Source organism: Delphinus delphis, chromosome 12 (genome assembly GCF_949987515.2).
Source record: "Delphinus delphis chromosome 12, mDelDel1.2, whole genome shotgun sequence".
Lineage (NCBI taxonomy): Eukaryota > Metazoa > Chordata > Mammalia > Artiodactyla > Delphinidae > Delphinus > Delphinus delphis.
Window position 1 is genome coordinate 70106310 of NC_082694.2, and position 17279 is coordinate 70123588.

The following is a 17279-nucleotide window of genomic DNA, read 5'->3' on the forward strand; positions in this document are numbered from 1 at the left end:
GAATCTTCCAATTCATGGACATAGGATGTCTTTCCAATTATTTAGATATTCTTTAGTTTCTTTTAACAACATTTTATGGTTTTCAAAGCCTTGTGCTTCTTTGGTTAAATTTTTCTTATTTTTTTCTTTTTGATGCTACTATAAATAAAATTATATTCTTAATTTCATTTTTTGATTATTTGCTGCTAATGTATATAAATACAACTGATTTTTGTATACTAATCTTGCTTCCTACAACCGTACTGAACTTGTTTATTAGTTCTAATAGTTTTATTTTTTGGTGGAAGTGTGTGGATTCCTTAGGATTTTCTATATACAAGATCATACCATTTACAAATATAGTTTTACTTTCCAATCTGGGTGCTCTTTTTTTTCTTTGCCTAAATGCCCTGGCTAGAACCTCTAGTACAATGTTAAACAGTAGTGGCCAGAGCAGGCATCCTAATCATGTCCTTGACTGTAGGGGAAAGGATGATGTTGTCTGTGGGATTTTCACAGATGTCTTTTAGATTTTGCCAAATGGGTTTTTTTGCGTGTGTCTGTTGACAAGATCATATGGTTTTCATCTTTTATTAATATGGTGAATTACATTATTTCATATGTTGCATTCCTAGGTAAATTTCTCTTGACCATGATATATATAATCTTTTCTTAAATGTTGCTGGATCAATTAAGCTGTTAAAGTTTAAATTTCTACAACACATTAAAAATTAGACAAAGTCTATCTCTTATATATCAGAAAAACAGATTTTTTTTTTTAATGGCTGGGTTTTACGTATGTTAGTTCTCATGCTGGGAAACTTAAGCCATCCAGCCTACCAAGTTAAATGTATGACCCTGTGGTATAATAAAAAACATATTTTTGGTCTTTGTTCCTATTCCTGGCACAGTGCTCCTAATTTGCTGAGTGATAGGAGTGTCTTTTGTTATTCATAACAAGCCTCTTTCTGTTTACCTAAATTTATGCTAATAGAGGACTCTCAGCAGGGCCTCTACAGAGTTTCACAATGGAGGCTGGTCACCAGAGGAACCAAACACTGAGGGTTCAGACTTTTAACCCCCACCCACCACGAGGTGAAGGGGGCTAGAGATTAGGGTCAATCACCAGAGGTCAGTGATTTAACTATCATGACTACGTAACGAGGCCCCCATTAAAACCTGGAAACAATGAAGTTAGGGTATCTTCTGTGTTGGTGAACACATCAAGGTGCCAAGAGGGTTACATGTCCAGAGACAGCCTAGAAGCTCTGCATTCTCCAACCCCCATACACTGTCTATGCATTTCTTCCATTTAGCAGTTCCAGAGTTGTGTCCTTTATAATACAATTGTAAGTATAGCTCTTTCCTGAGTTCCATGAGTCATTTTAGCAAATTACCGAACCACAAAATGGGTCATGGGAACCTCCAAATTTGTAGCCAAGTCACACAGAAGTGCAGGTAGCCTGGGGGACCCAGAACTTGTATTTGAAGGAAGAGCAGTCTTGTGGGACTGAGTCCTTAAACCTGTGGAGTCTGACACTAAGACTGAGTAATTAGTGTCAGAACAGGATTGAATTGTAGGACATCCAGTTGATGTCACAGAATTGGAAAATCGGTTGCTGCTGGAACACTGCACAGTATCTCTATATAAATTGCTCTTATTACACATGCTACTTGGCCAGACAATAAAATAAAGGCTAAGGAAATTTTAAAATGGAGGCTTTGTTTTTGGTTTCGAAATCTGTCTCAACAGATTATTAAATACTAACAGACTTCTTGTAGCAATGGCAAAGTTAGTAATAAGCCCTTAGGATTGTTACCATTGAAGATATTATTACCTTGGGTCTAATACTGGCTTAAGACTTGGTCTTTGTGTTTCCAGCCAAAAGTTGCTTTAAAGAGGTTTTTTATTTTTGGCCGTGCCACACAGCTTGCGGGATCTTAGCTCCCCGACCAGGGATCAAACCCGGGCCCCTTGCAGTAGAAGTGCAAAGTCCTAACCACTGGACTGCCAGGGAATTCCCAAGAGTTAGTCTTAATGAAATTCAAAGCATAGAAGGTAGAAATAAGACATGAAAAATAATTCCAACAAGAAGCTACCTATGCTGCAGCACAGAAACAGGCAAGCTTTGACACATTACCTTATAAAAACTGACATCTTCACGTGCAATGATACGGCACTATTTTCTTGGTTAGCATTTTACTGTATTAGTACTCTGTATCTTTCAAAATGTCTAGAAGTGATACGGTATTTCCATAACTTAAAATACGTTTTTATTTATTTATTTTTGGCATGCCACATGGCTTGTGACCAGGGATTGAACCCGGGCCACAGCAGTGAAAGTGCCAAGTCCTAACCCATGGACTGCCAAGGAATTCCCAAAAATACGTTTTTAAAATTACTATTGAAAATGTAATTCATTCATTCAATAAAAATTCCCCAAGAAAGAATTCATTTAGACAGGTGTGTAAAACCACTGGTAGCTTCTAGTTGGGGCCATCTTACAAGATGATCGTATAGAGTTTCTGGGTAATCTGGTAATTGCCTTGGATGGGGTTCAAAACAGATCTGCCCAAAATTTTAAGAAAAAGGTAGGCAAAAAATAACATTACCCTGTAAACAAGTAGAAATATTCAACAGTAATGATAGCAAACACTATAAGATCAACTGGAATATTTATTCTTCTTAACCAAGGACACAAATGTGTGTTTATGTAGGGTTTACGCAATTTCTAGGTCTTACCTCATCTATGTTTCTAAGCCATTTGCTGATGTTTTCAAAACTTTTACCATTGGTGATGTCATATACTAGCATGATACCCATTGCTCCTCTGTAGTAGGAGGTTGTGATGGTGTGAAATCGCTCCTGGCCTGCCGTATCCCTGAAATAAACAACCAATAATTTGCACTGAGCATTTGATATTACTAAGTTCTAGATAAAGGGCAAAACAGTAGAATAGTTTGGTAAAATAGAGATTAAAATCCACTATATGATACAAAACAAAATAGAACCACCACTCATTTAATTCTTAAATAGTATGCAATTAAGGTTATTTGTAAACATATATATGTGCAAATACTTTTTAGTCTAAGGAAATTAACAACCTACCAATACTGGATGAAAATCTGAAAGGGAGAACAGTACAAAGTGACATAAAATTCTTTTTAAAGTTATTTAAAGACGAATACCAGCAAGTGTGATAAAAACTCTTGGAATTCCATTTATTTAGTGATCTAGTTCCACAATGTAATACAAAAGCTTGTGGAATTTTGAGAACATTAAAGGACTACACCATAGTATAGCCACATTTATCTTTAGAATCATTTACAAAAAGTTGTAAAGATAACCTCATTTATAAATAACAGGACAGAAATACGTAAATAGTAGTATTTTTCAATGCTTTCAAGCTAAAGATATTTTGCTCCTGTAATTTTTCCCTCATTTGCATCACCAATTCCTTTTTATGGATCATTATAATTAGCATATGTACATGTTTAAGTCTCCCCCCTCCTTTCTTAAAAAATTTATTTATTTTTGGCTGCGTTGGGTCTTTGTTGCTGTGCGCGGGCTTCCTCTAGTTGCAGCGAGCGGGGACTACTCTTTGTTGTGGTGTGCGGGCTTCTCATTGCAGTGGCTTCTCGTTGTAGAGCACGGGCTCTAGGCGTGTGAGCTTCAGTAGTTGTGGCACGCGGGCTCAGTAGTTGTGGCTTGCAGGCTCTAGAACACAGGCTCAGTAATTGTGGTGCACGGGCCCAGCTGCTCCGCAGCATGCGGGATCTTCCCGGACCAGAGCTCGAACCCGAGTCCCCTGCATTGGCAGGCAGATTCTCAACCACTGCGCCACCAGGGAAGTCCCTCCCCTATCTTTTCTAAAAAAAGCAAAATTCAAACAAACAAAAAACCCCACTCTCAACCCCACATCCCTCCAACTAACACTGCATTTCTCTGTTCCCCTTCCCAGCAAACTTCTTTTTAAAACTTTTGTTTTAAAATAACTACAGCCTCACAGGAAGTTTCGAAAACAGTACAAAGAAGTCCTGTGTACCCTTTACCCAGTTTTTCCCAATGGTAACATCTTACATCATAGTACAAAAAGAAATTGACACTGGTACAATCTACAGACATTATTAGAGTACTGTTCTCTGCAATTTTATCACATGTATAGAGTTGTGTAGTCACTGCCATAAAGAAGGCAGAAAACTGCTGTATCACTCACTCCTCTCTCTACCTCCTATATAGTCCCTACACTCTGGCTAATAATCTGTTTTCCATTTCTCTACTTTTGCCATTTCCAGAATGTTATATAAATGGAATCATGCATAATGCAACCTTTTGAAACGGTTGTTTTCACTTTTTCCAGCATAATGCCCTTGAGATCTACCCAAGTTGTTGCATGTAATACTAGTGTGTTTCATTTTATTGCTGGGTAGTATTCCACTGAATGGACTCATCACAATTTGTTTAATCACTCACCTGTGTAAGGATATTTGGGTCGTTTTTAGTTTTTGGCTATTACAAATAAAGTTGCTATGAACATTCGTGTACAAGTTTCAGTGTGTACATAAGTGTTCATTTCTCTGGGATGAACACCCAGGAATGTTACTGCTGCGTCAGATGGTAAGTATATGTTTAACTTTATAAGAAATTGCCAGTAGTAGCTACTAGAGTAGCTATACTACTTTAATACATTCCCACTAGCAATGTATGAGAGACCCAGTTTCTTTGCATCCTCATCAGCATTTGGTGTTCTCACTATATTTTATTTTAGTTGTACTAATAGGGCATGCAGTGATATCTCATCATCATTTTAATTTGTATTTCTCTACGGCTAATGATGTTATACCCTTTTTCATGTAGTTATCTGCAATCCATATATCCTCTCTGGTGAAATGTCTATTCGTGTCTTTTGCCTATTTTCTTTCTTTTTTTTTTTTAGCTGCACAGTGCAGCATGCAGGATCTTAGTTCCCCAACCAGGGATCAAACCCGTGTCCCCTGCAGTGGAAGCACAGAGTCCTAACCAGTGGACCACCAGGGAATTCCCTCTTTTGTCTATTTTCTAATTGGATGGTTCCCCCCACCCCTTTTTTTTTTAACTATTGAGTGTTGAGAGTTCTTTTTACATGTAAGTCCTTTGTCAGGTTATGTGGTTTGGGAATATTTTCCCAAAGAGTCCGCCTGCCGATGCAGGGGACACGGGTTCGCACCCCGGTCCGGGAAGATCCCACATGCTGCGGAGCAGCTGGGCCCGTGAGCCATGGCCGCTGAGCCTGCACGTCCGGAGCCTGTGCTCCGCAACGGGAGAGGCCACAACACTGAGAGGCCTGCGTACCACAAAAAAAAAAAAAAAAAAGGTATACAGGTTTGGAAGGAAGACATAAAACTATCTTTGTTCACAGATAACATGATCATCTATGTGGAAAATCTGAAAGAACTGGCCAAAAAAAAAAGTAGAAACAACCTAAATGTTCATCAACTAATGAATGGGTAAATAAGATGTAGTATATCCATACAATGGAATATTATTCAGCCATAAAAAGGAACGAAGTACTGATATATGCTACAACATGGGTGAACCCTGATAACATTATGTTCAGTGAAAGAAATCAGACACAAAAGATCACATATTGTAATATAATTCCACTTATATGAAATATCCAGAACAGGAAAATCTACAGAGACAGAAAGTAGGTTAGTGGTTACCCTGGATGAAGGGTTTGGGCAGGATGGAAAAAGGCTGCTAAAGGGTATGGGTTTCTTTCCAGAAGTATAAAAATGTTCTAAAATTGTGATCATGGTGAATATACCTTGCAAATATACTAAAAAACTATTTAATTGTATACTTTAAATGGGTGAATTATGTCTCAATAAAGCCATTACAAAACAAGTAAACAAACGGAAAACATGACTAGGCTTAAAAAAACAAACTAAAAATTCCAATGGCGATTCATTATAACCAGAACCAATCCCAAAATCCTTACCCTGAAGTTTACAAAGTATTACAGGATTTGTACTTTTCACCAGCACCCCCCCCCAAATTCTGAGGCACTCTTTTCCCTGACAGCTAGAACCACATTTTTTCATGTCTCCAAATTCACAAGCTTGGTCTCACCAGAGAGCTTCTGTACTAGCTGTGCCCACAGTCCTGTACATGGTTGGCACCTCATCTTTGCATTTTAACCATCACCTTATCAGAAGCCTTCTCTGCCCATCCAATTTAAATAGTCATCCAGTCTCTCTCTATTCCATCTCCTTGCTTTACCTCTCTGCAAAGCACTTATTATAGATTTATTTACTGTCTCCCATGTCCTCTAAAATGTAGGTTCCATCAGAGATTTGTTTGTCTTGTTCACTGCAAAATCCAGAGTATCTACATGGTGAATAAACACTCAAATGTTTGTTAATGAGTCAGTATTTCAGAATCTTACCTAGCAGTCCTTTATTATATTTTAGAATCAAGGCATTCCAATTTAGTTACATGACCCTTAAAAACGTACATTTTTAAAAATAGTGCTTATATGTCTAAAAATATGAGTAGCAAGGAACGTAAAAGAACTACCAGGGCTTCCCTAGTGGTGCGTGGTTGAGAGTCCGCCTGCCGATGCAGGGGACACGGGTTCGTGCCCCAGTCTGGGAAGATCCCACATGCCGCGGAGCGGCTGGGCCCGTGAGCCATGGTCACTGAGCCTGCGCATCCGGAGCCTGTGCTCCGCAACGTGAGAGGCCCGAGTACCGCAAAAAAAAAGAACTACCAATACGTTAATATTCCTTACATTTAATCACAGTGTGCATTATATGTTCATATATCTGACACCTATCCATTTATCCATCAATTCAAATATATACTGAGGGTCTACCATGTGCTAGGCATTATGCAAGAACACACACAGAACATGGGTCTGGAGTCAGATCCAACTTTATTGTCAGGTTCCAATCCTTCCAGCTGAGTGACCTTGAAGGTATTTAACCTCCCTGGATCTTTGGGGTTTTTTTTTTAACAAACAAAGTAGTAGGGATAACTAAAGTAAAATTTTATAATTAATTTGTATTTATTATAGATAACCCCAAAGAATCTATAGTATAAAAATATGCAAACATGTAATAATATCATTATATGTGACCCAAAATTTAATTGTGCTTTTAAAATGTCCTAAGTCAAAACCATCTCTACAGAGATGCTCTATGTCTATGGTATTCAGAGCTCTCTCAAGTTAATAGTTGTGTGTGTTTAAGCTATAATCAGAATTGTTTCACAAGCAAAACCCTGGCTTTGCCTGAAGCCTATTTCTGTATGAAAGTAATATAATATGTTTTTTTATTTAGCCAAGTTAAAGATTTGGCTGGACTTTTCAATTTTCTTAAGAGAATCTCAGCCCTGTCATACAAATTTCTGGAGTTACACTTCTTCAGAGCGTGAAAAGTGTCAAGAAGACAAAAAGTAAAGAGACTAGGGGCTAATGCTGGGGATGGTGCAAACAAGTGAAATTTTAAACAGAGTAGAGGAAGTGAAGGGAATAAGGAAGTGAGCCATACAAATATGTGGGAGCAACGGTATTCCAAGAAGGGGAAAGAACAAGTGCAAAGGTCCTGAGGCATGGTTGAGGAATAGAAAGGAGATCAATGTGACTGGAATGGAAGGGGTGAAGCCAGACTAGCAGGAGATCAGAGAGGTGGTGGGGCGGGAGTGCAGATCATGTAGGATCTTATAGGCCTCGGCAAGCATCGCAGCTTTTCCTCTGAGTGAGATGGGAAGTCTATTGGAGGGTTTTACGAAAAGAAATAACTTAATCTGGGTTTAAAAAAAAACTGTTCTGTCTACTGTGTTAAAAATGGGTGTGTGTGCAAAAGCAGAGTTAGGAGGTAATGTAATACCTATCCAAAAAAATGACATTTAAGAAAAACCATCTAATAGACTTGCTATCAATTCTATGTTGCATCCTTAAATTAGGTTAGACTACTAAAAGGCCATACACACAGACACGCACATGTATGCATTTGTATTTATGTATTTATATACCTTCTTAGACACAATCTTATCTCCATTATCTCAATATTATGTCAACAAATTAGAATCATTACAAATAGCTTTATGAAAACTTATTGTGTATTAGTTATGACCTGTTCTTTCCTGCTTTCTTTACATTATTTCTGAAAAGAATAACTTACTTTTTTTGTTGGTAGCCCTCCCTCCCTGCCCTTTTTGTGTTGGACGCCAAGAAGTTTATAGGTAAACTCTACAAATTAAGCATAGCAAATGAGTTGTCCTTTAGAGACAGTATATTTACATTTTTCTCAATTCCAAATTCTTATTTTATCTTTTATTAATCTATTTAGTTACAAGTTGCCTTAAAACAGATGTAATTATAAATGTTTTCATGAAAAAACAATAAAAATTTGTCCTATCACAGTAGAAATAGTTTAGTTCTTTTGTAAATTGCAAAAAGAAGTATAAATTAACTAATAACTCTATCCCACTAGGGAGGGGTTAAAGTTTCCTACCTAAAATCCAGGCTAAAAATGTACTTATCCAGGGCTTCCCTGGTGGCGCGGTGGTTGAGAGTCCGCCTGCCGATGCAGAGGACATGGGTTCGTGCCCTGGTCCGGGAAGATCCCACATGCCGCGGAGCGGCTGGGCCCGTGAGCCATGGCCGCTGAGCCTGCGCGTCCGGAGCCTGTGCTCCGCAACGGGAGAGGCCACAACAGTGAGAGGCCCGCAAAAAAAAAAAAAAAAAAAAAAAAAGAAGTACTTATCCAAGACAAAGAACATACAGGACCGGGCTTCCAGTAGTGTCTAACAGCTGTAATGTAGGAGGGATAGAAAACTTGCATTTCGATTTTTATCATAAGTAATAACAATTTAGGGAAAAAATCTTCCACAGCATTCTGCTATGAATACCACCACCAACACTGTCTAACATTCTTGGAACACTGTTACACCCAGGTATCCATATGGCTCACGTCCCCATTCATTCACAACTAGCAAATTATATACACACTTCAGTGTCAAATCTATGACTACATTCTCCACCAAGAAAAAACACACTGCAAAGAAACTACTTAGCTAAATCTAAATCAATGGCACCTGGAGAGGAAATTTTATTTTTATATTATTATGCTGCTTAGTTATGAAATACTGATAAAAAGATATTGAAATATTAATGGCCCTTCTGAAAAAGTAATCATGATTTCAGAACAAAATAAGAGTTTTTGTTTTCACTGATGGCATACTACTCCATCTGTTCTTTGATTTTTGTCTCCTCCATCTCCCAAAACTTCTTACAACCCCTCTTCCTTCTTTTTATATGCTCTCCTTGCTAAGTCTTTTAAAATTATCCTTTTCCTGGATCCTCCTATAATACCAATCCCTACCAATTGTTAATGCAATCAACAATTTATTTCAAAGCAGAAAGGGAGTCCCTGCCTCACCATCTCTAGGCTAATTGGTGACCCTCCGCCCAGGGCTAAAAATAGCCACAGCTGCTAATTCATGGTCAAATTATTTTTAGGTTTGCATAAAACCTAAAACACATACACCCAGGTCTAAAGACAGCAGGTTGACTCCAATCAGCAAAAGCAGGTGTTTATTGTCTGAAGAGCAATTAAACACTGTATATACTCACATTACCTTTTCATGTCCCATATTACAGGTTTTTGAGCCTGTTTTCAAAACCACTTGGTTTTCCTCTCCTATTAAAAATTTTTTCTTCTCAGCCTATGTAGTATAATCAGATTTCTGAAATTATGAATCAATGGCAATAGAATTTTCCTTACATAAAATGACAGATGCACAGCTAAGAGAATGTTGTAAAATCCTATTTTTTCCCACTGACATATAATGAAAGGAGTGATATATTCCTAGGAACTAAAAGAGCTTATTTCCTTAACTGTTAGTCCCACACACAGGGTCAAAGAAGCCGTGTGCTCTGGCTGCTATTATGACAGCTATTTTTAGGCTGGACACTGACAGCACCAGAACAGGCCAGAGACAACATCAAGCTCCTCGGCAAGGCAGAGACCCCAAATTTCGTAACTTTGTGCTTTTGGTAACATAATGAAGTTATTTACTTTATAAATTAGGATGTTAAATTTCTCACATTGGGTTTTATCTTAACAAGGCCTGGATTTCCTCACAGATATGCAACTTCTCTACACCCAAAATACTGTGAGTTTAATTTATGCTCGTCTTCATCGCCCAAAACGGGTCAAAAGTCAAAAGCCTGATACCTACCCTTGCAGAGCTTACATTACAGTGGGGACAGGAACAAACAAGTAAATAAATATGTAATTCCAAATTGTGATAAACCTTAACAAGGTAAACAGGGTAGAGTGATGAAGAATGACGTAAAGGGGAGGGAGGAAGCAATCTTGATAATCAAGGAGGTCTTCTCTATAGAGGTGATGTTTAAGGTAAGTGAGAAGTGAAGTATGAACAGAAATCAATCAAACAAAGTCATTCAGTCAACAAATATTTATTCAGCATCTGTATCTGCCAGGGTCTGTTGTAGGGGATGGTTACATAACCACAAATCAGACAGATGGCATCCCCACCCTCAAAAAGCTGACATTCTAGTGAGGGGAACAACAATGAACACATTTTTTAAATATGGTAAACTTAGATACTAAAAAAATACTATGACAAACATAAACTAAGATAAACATGATAGTGCCTAAAGGACTGGGGTGGCTTTAGTTTGTCATCATGCAGGGCCTCTCTCAGAGGCTAACAATGAACTGAGATTGAATGAGAGAAGGCAGCAACACAAAGATCTGATAAAAAGCATTCCAAGCAGAAGGAACAGGTGAATAACAAGGGCCCACAGATGGGAATATGCTTGGCATGTTCAGGAGAGGAAAAAATGACCACAGTGGCTGGAGCAAAGCTGGTAAGAGATGAGGTCAGAAGGGGCAGTAGCCAGAAACTGGAGTTTTCAAATTCATTTCTGTTGAAATGGGAAGCCTCTGGAATGGAGTGGTACTTCAGAATGCTTAGTCTAGCTACACTTGGGTGGGTTAAGGGGGATCTACAGGGTATGTACAAAGGTCCTAAACTGGAGAAGAGCTTGCCATGTTCATGGAATTGAAAGGAGATCAGCTGTGGGGAGAGACTACATATACAGGGAGCATAAAAGGAGGTCAGAACAGCGGGCAGGGGACCACTCTGTAAACTGTGGAAAGGAGTTTGGATTTGGAATTTCGGCTTTCATTCGAAATGCAAAGGAAAGTCAAAATGGTTATAAATAGGGGAAGGAATGACAACCATGATCATATTTATATTTGAAAAAGGTTACTAAGGCTGTTACCTGGGAAAAGTACTGGAAGAAGGCAAAGGGGAAGTAAGGACCTGTTAGAATATTAAAAGCCTACTGCAATGGTCCAAAGAATAGGTAATGGTGGCTTGAACTAGGGGGTAACAACGGAGACATCAGATTGTATTTGGATTCTAGACATATTTTAGAGACAGAATCAACAAGACTTGCTAAATTGGATGTTGGGGTTAAGGGAATGGGAAAACTCAAAGACGGTTCCCGTGTATCCGGCACTTTATGTCGGTAAATGTTTAATTTCTCTACAATATGATACTAACTGGTTTCTGGTAACTGCGCTGACGTTAAAATCTGCTGCTGGTACAAGATACAAATGTTGACAGTGGCAAACATTTCTGACCCCCCCGCCAAAAAAAACCCCCAAAAATAACAAAAAAGAAAAAAACCGAAAGAAAAGGCAGACTTAAAGTAACTCACTATGACTGTTTTCCTGGCAGGACCCACTACTCTACGGAAAATGTAGATAGCAAAAGACACTTCGGTAGAAATTTTCTAGAGATCTGGGATTTTAAAAACCATAGCTAGCTGCTTCTCTATCAGCCAAACAAGCTAATTTCAGGCCCACATACATGTGCCTTGGACAGGTGAGACCCTTATGCAACAGTTAAACTAAAAGATTCCTAGAAAGAAATGAGTGAAGACCATTCGAGTAAGAAAAATAAGACAAAGCTTTAGCACAGACTAAAGAAAGTTTCCAAAATTAATATTCAATCACAGAACAATTTTTCATGCTGAAACAAGAACCTGAATATATTCATTCAAACTAAAGAGAGATAAAAATCACTGTGCTTTTTAGTAGCAACTGGAAGCAAAGTACTGAAGTTGAGAATAGCATTTTGAATTTTGGTATCATCATAAGTTAATAGTAATGGGGTTTTTCCTCCTAAAAGCTTTCTTGAATCACTGCAGCATATCCCAGCAGATCTCTTAACCTGGAGCTACATGACTTTTTTTCTCCCTGGAATATTAACATGCATATCAACTCAAGCAAAGAAGACAAAATCAGCTGGCCTAATGCTAACCTCTTGAAAACTATTAATCACAAATTTTAACCAGTCACTCATTCCTAATCTTTACAAGAAAATGGATATTTAAAATTAAAAGCAGGGCTTCCCTGGTGGCGCAGTGGCTAAGAATCTGCCTGCCAGTGCGGGGAACGCGGGTTCGAGCACTGGTCCGGGAAGATCCCACCTACCGCGGAGCAACTAAGCCCGTGCACCACAATTACTGAACCTGCGCTCTAGAGCCCGCGAGCCACAGCTACTGAGCCTGCATGCCTAGAGCCCATGCTCCACAACAAGAGAAGCCACCGCAGTGAGAAGCTCGCACACCAGAAAAAAGAGCAGCCCCCGCTCGCCACAACTAGAGAAAGCCCGCGTGCAGCGACGAAGACCCAATGTAGCCAAAAATAAATAAATAAAAATTAATTAAAAAAAAAAAAAGCAGGGCTTCCCTGGTGGTGCAGTGGTTGAGAGTCCGCCTGCCAATGCAGGGGACACGGGTTCGTGCCCCGGTCCGGGAAGATCCCACATGCCGCAGAGTGGCTGGGCCCGTGAGCCATGGCCGCTGAGCGTGAGCGTCCGGAGTCTGTGCTCCGCAACGGGAGAGGCCAAAACAGTGAGAGGCCCGCGTACCACAAAAAAAAAAAAAAAAAAAAAAAAAAAAAGCAGTCAATTGTATACATGAAAACCTAAACTACATCAAATTTTCCTTCTAAAGTGTTATAAACTCTAAATTATAAATGTTGCCATTTCTCTGCTATACTTGATTTTATAGGTACACTAGAAATCTTTTCTAGATTAATCTTGAAGGCTACACTGGAGGACTTCTTATTTCAAAAGAGCACCTTCTGAGGAAGGCTCTCTTTTTAAAAACAAGCATTACGTGTTACTCTTTACTTCTGAAAGCTACAGAAACTAAAATGGTAAGAGGAGGGAAAAATGTTTAAAGCCACAGGTCAAGAAACAGAAGGGAGAGTCTGTGGAGGACAGAGTGTAGGAGGAGGAACAGGACATATTCAGTAGGGCAAAGGTTTTATATACTGTATAAAGAAAAATATGTCTTAAAAATATTGTTTTGTATGCTCCTGTTTCTGTTATATACACACACATACACATGTATATTGAGTCACAGAGTCACAATGTAAAATGTATCTTACCTACTGTCAAAAAAGTTTGAGAATTATTGGCTTAAATAATAATTGTATCCCCTATACAGAAGGGATACAGTTAAGAAGAGAGCCAATCAGTCTGGCAAGGCCTAGGAGGGCGCTTGAAACACAAATGTTATGTAGGGACAAGGTCGGAATAAGACGTGAGGGGCTGGTTGAAATTCAGAATAAGTAATTGACATCCTTTCCCTTGAGATCACTTTAATTATAATGAAATAGAATATGAGGCATTTTTCATTTGCTGGGTTATTTCCCAGTTAAAGAAAAGAAAAAATCAATGATCATCAAGTGGGTTGTGCTTCAAAGAGAATCATTAAATTTAGGAAATGCTTTAAAATGTCTAGATTTTATTTAAATTTGTATTAAATTTTAAAGATGTTATAAAGATTGTACTTCTAATTACATGGTCAGGTAATGAAGACATTCTGGTTAGACATACTGGACTTCTAATTATACCTAACTTTTTGAAACTGTCTTTTGGATTCTGGGACATTGTTCTCTCCTAATTCTCCTTTCTAACTCTCCAACTATGGGTTTGCAACTTCCTTTGCTAACTTGTTCCTCTGCTCAAAAATGTTACCATTCTTGGGCTTCCCTGGTGGCGCAGTTGTTGGGGGTCCGCCTGCCGATGCGGGGGATGTGGGTTCGTGCCCTGGTCCGGGAGGGTCCCGCGTGCCGCGGAGCGGCTGGGCCCGCGGGCCGTGGCCGCTGGGCCTGCGCGTCCGGAGCCTGTGCTCCGCAACGGGAGGGGCCGCGGCAGTGAGAGGCCCGCGTACCGTAAAAAAAAAAAAAAAAAAAAAAAAAATGTTACCATTCTTAGGGTTCTAGCCTCAACATGGGAGATCCCCAAATAATAATACCTACGATTTCTTGAACATTAATTATGCACTGGAGACTGCTCTAAGTGCCTTACATGTATCACTAATCCTCATAACCACTCTACGATATGTCCAATTACAGTAAAACCAAAGATTAACATGAATTCATATTTAACACAACTGTTGACTGGCAATGAAGAAAGAAAAACGATAGTTACTGAAAAGAGCAGCAAAATCAATTGACAAACTACTATTTATAGGAGGCAGTATAGCAATTAAGAATGTCACTCTCAACCCTACATTCTGAGCATGTAATGCATCCCAGCTCTGCTATTTACGTGCTGTATGACCTTGGTTAAATTATTTCAAAATGCCTCCATTTCATTATCTATAAAATAGGAATAACCCAAGAGAAAAGAAAGCATTTGCCTATACAAAGATCTGTAGCAGCTTTACGGTGAATAAACAAGTTGTGATTTATCTTAACAATGGAAAACTACTTAGCAATAAAAAGTAATGAACTTATTGATACACATAAAATCATTGATAGTTTTCAAAATAACTACGCTGAGTAAAGAAGCCAGACCCCTCCCCTCAAAAAAGACAAAGAAAAATAACACATTACATGACTGCATTTGTATACAGTACTAGAAAATGGAAACAGGTCTACAGTGACAGAAAGCAGAAAGGTGGTTGCCTGGGGACTGGGGATAGGAAGGCAAGATTACAAAGAGGCTTAAGGAAACTTCTGAGGTGATGAATATGTTCGTTATCTTGACTGTGGTGATGGTTTCACAGATTTATATATATGTCAAAGCTTACCAATCTGTATACTTTAAATATGTGTAGTTTATCGTGTGCCAGTTATACCTCAATAAGGCTGTTGAGGAAAATTTTTTTAAAAAAGGAATAATATATCTCTCACAGGGTCATTGTGATCACTTAATATTCACTGAAAAATGCTGCTATTATAATTTTAAAGTCTACGATTCATACCTGAATACAAATTTAAAGAATTTTATTGTGCTTCTACGGGGCAAATCCTATACAAACTAATGAAAATAATAATGCCTATAAAAAGTTATAAACACATTAAGTACATTTTTAGCTTAAAGACTCTCCAAACAACAAAAAGATTATATTAATTTTTTTATAGTGTTTCTGAGCAAAGTATTGTGCTAAAGGCATTACCTAGATTATTTCATGTAATCCTTATAACAATCTTTTGAGATAGGTGATATTATCTCCATTTTACATATGAAGATATAAAGGCCTCACAGTGATATGTAACTTACCCAAGTTCATACTGTAAGTAGAAAAGGTAAAACACTCAAGCCAGATCTCACGGACTCCGAAGTCCATGGCAACAATTTTTTTTTACATCACTGAAAGAAGGTCACCTGACTACTGGCTTAGAATGGGAAGTTTCCTAGAATTTAAACAGTTGACAAGGAAGGATTTCACTGCCTAACCTTCAGGAAGTTAACATTCTACTACATAAAGTGAATAAATTAGCATTACTTACCATATCTGTAGCTTGATCTTCTTCCCTTGCAATTCAACTGTTTTGATCTTAAAGTCTATTCCTACAACATAGAAAAAAAAAGGTAAATTGTATCTATGGCTCTGAACATGGCTATACTAAAATTAATTGGTGTAAAAACACACTTTCAAAATTTGTTTGTTTGGTTCTGGAAATTTACTATGTATGCAATTCTGAGCAAAAGTGTCCAACTGTAAACCTGTGTGATATAAGATCCAAGACAGTAGAAGAAATAGTTATATACAGAGATTTTACAATTAGGAAATTAAAAAAATATTTTTTAATATCTAATATTTTAATGCAAAAGAATAAAAAGATGTTTCCTATTAGCAAAAAACATACCCTTCACTAGCTTCCAGAAAAGAATACTACCAGGGATAAAGAGGGTCGTTTCATAATGATGAACAGGTCAATGAATTCAGAAAGTGTAAAAGTACTAGATGTTTATGCATCTAGTAACACAGTGTGTCACAGTACATGAAGCAGAAGTATTATAGGTTCCCCAGGATCTGTCTGCTCTTTAACTAACTAAAATCTTCAATTTGGCCCTTTCAGTTTGTTTCCCATACCCAATTAAAATAAAAAAAGAGGGCCATTTGTCTGACACTTACAAACCTCAGACTATGTCTACAGCCCATATTTTTGTTTCTCTAGGAATTACTGAGAAAATCGTCCTAAAATGATCTGGTTGTCAAGAACAACTCTGAACAGGACTGAACAATCCCAGTTAGGCATAGAATTTGTTAATTAATCTTAATGACAAACCTGACAACCAATACTATTTCAGAAAACTTTCCTGAATAGAAGTGAAATTAGGACAGTCTGAAAGCTCTAAACCCTTTGTGATGGAAACCAGGTAACACTGGAAAACTTCCAAGAATTTAGACTGTTTTAAGCCATCCACCTAACTGTTCAAGACAGAAACCTCATCCTAGACTCCATGATTTTCCCTCTCCATCTCATGTTGTCTATCCTCAAAATAATTAGCAGCAGTTGAAGCAGTTCTTCATTCTTTTCTGCACAAAAACTCTGCTAGTGTTCCTACCTCTCCGGCCACTCATCAATCTTCATTACTGGTTTCTCCTCACCTAACTTTTCTAAAAATTGGAGTGAACGTCTTTTCCCTGATTTTATGGCTTTAAATTCCATGTACACACTGGCAACTCTCAAATTTTATAGCATAGCCCAGACTGCTCCCCTTAACTCCAAACTTAAGATACCCAACTGCTTACTGGCTATCTCCAAATCTCATCTTTCACAAAGACTAAAAGCAAAAGTCCCTAAAATAGTCCATAAGGTCTTACACATTCTGCCCACCTCCCCCCTGTTCACTCTGACCTCAGCATTTTCTATATCATCTTTTTAAAAAAAATATTTACTTATTTATTTATTTTTTAAATTTTGGCTGCACTGGGCCTTCACTGAGGCATGCGAGATCTTTAGTT

The 17279-nt window shown here is 38.2% G+C and overlaps 1 protein-coding gene and 1 non-coding gene across 2 annotated transcripts in view; both read right to left on the reverse strand.

Annotated features, from left to right (window-relative positions):
* Window positions 1–17279, reverse strand: part of RAB10 (RAB10, member RAS oncogene family) — a 71384-nt gene that overhangs the window by 9080 nt on the left and 45025 nt on the right. Inside the window, exons 2-3 of the mRNA XM_060026974.1 lie at window positions 15817–15877; window positions 2723–2861 (exon numbers count right to left, since the gene is read on the reverse strand). Coding sequence (XP_059882957.1) covers window positions 2723–2861; window positions 15817–15877 — 200 coding nt within the window. The remainder of the gene's footprint in view (window positions 1–2722; window positions 2862–15816; window positions 15878–17279) is intronic.
* TRNAR-UCU (transfer RNA arginine (anticodon UCU)) lies at window positions 1925–1997 on the reverse strand. The gene has a single exon. It is a non-coding gene; the product is annotated as a tRNA-Arg (tRNA).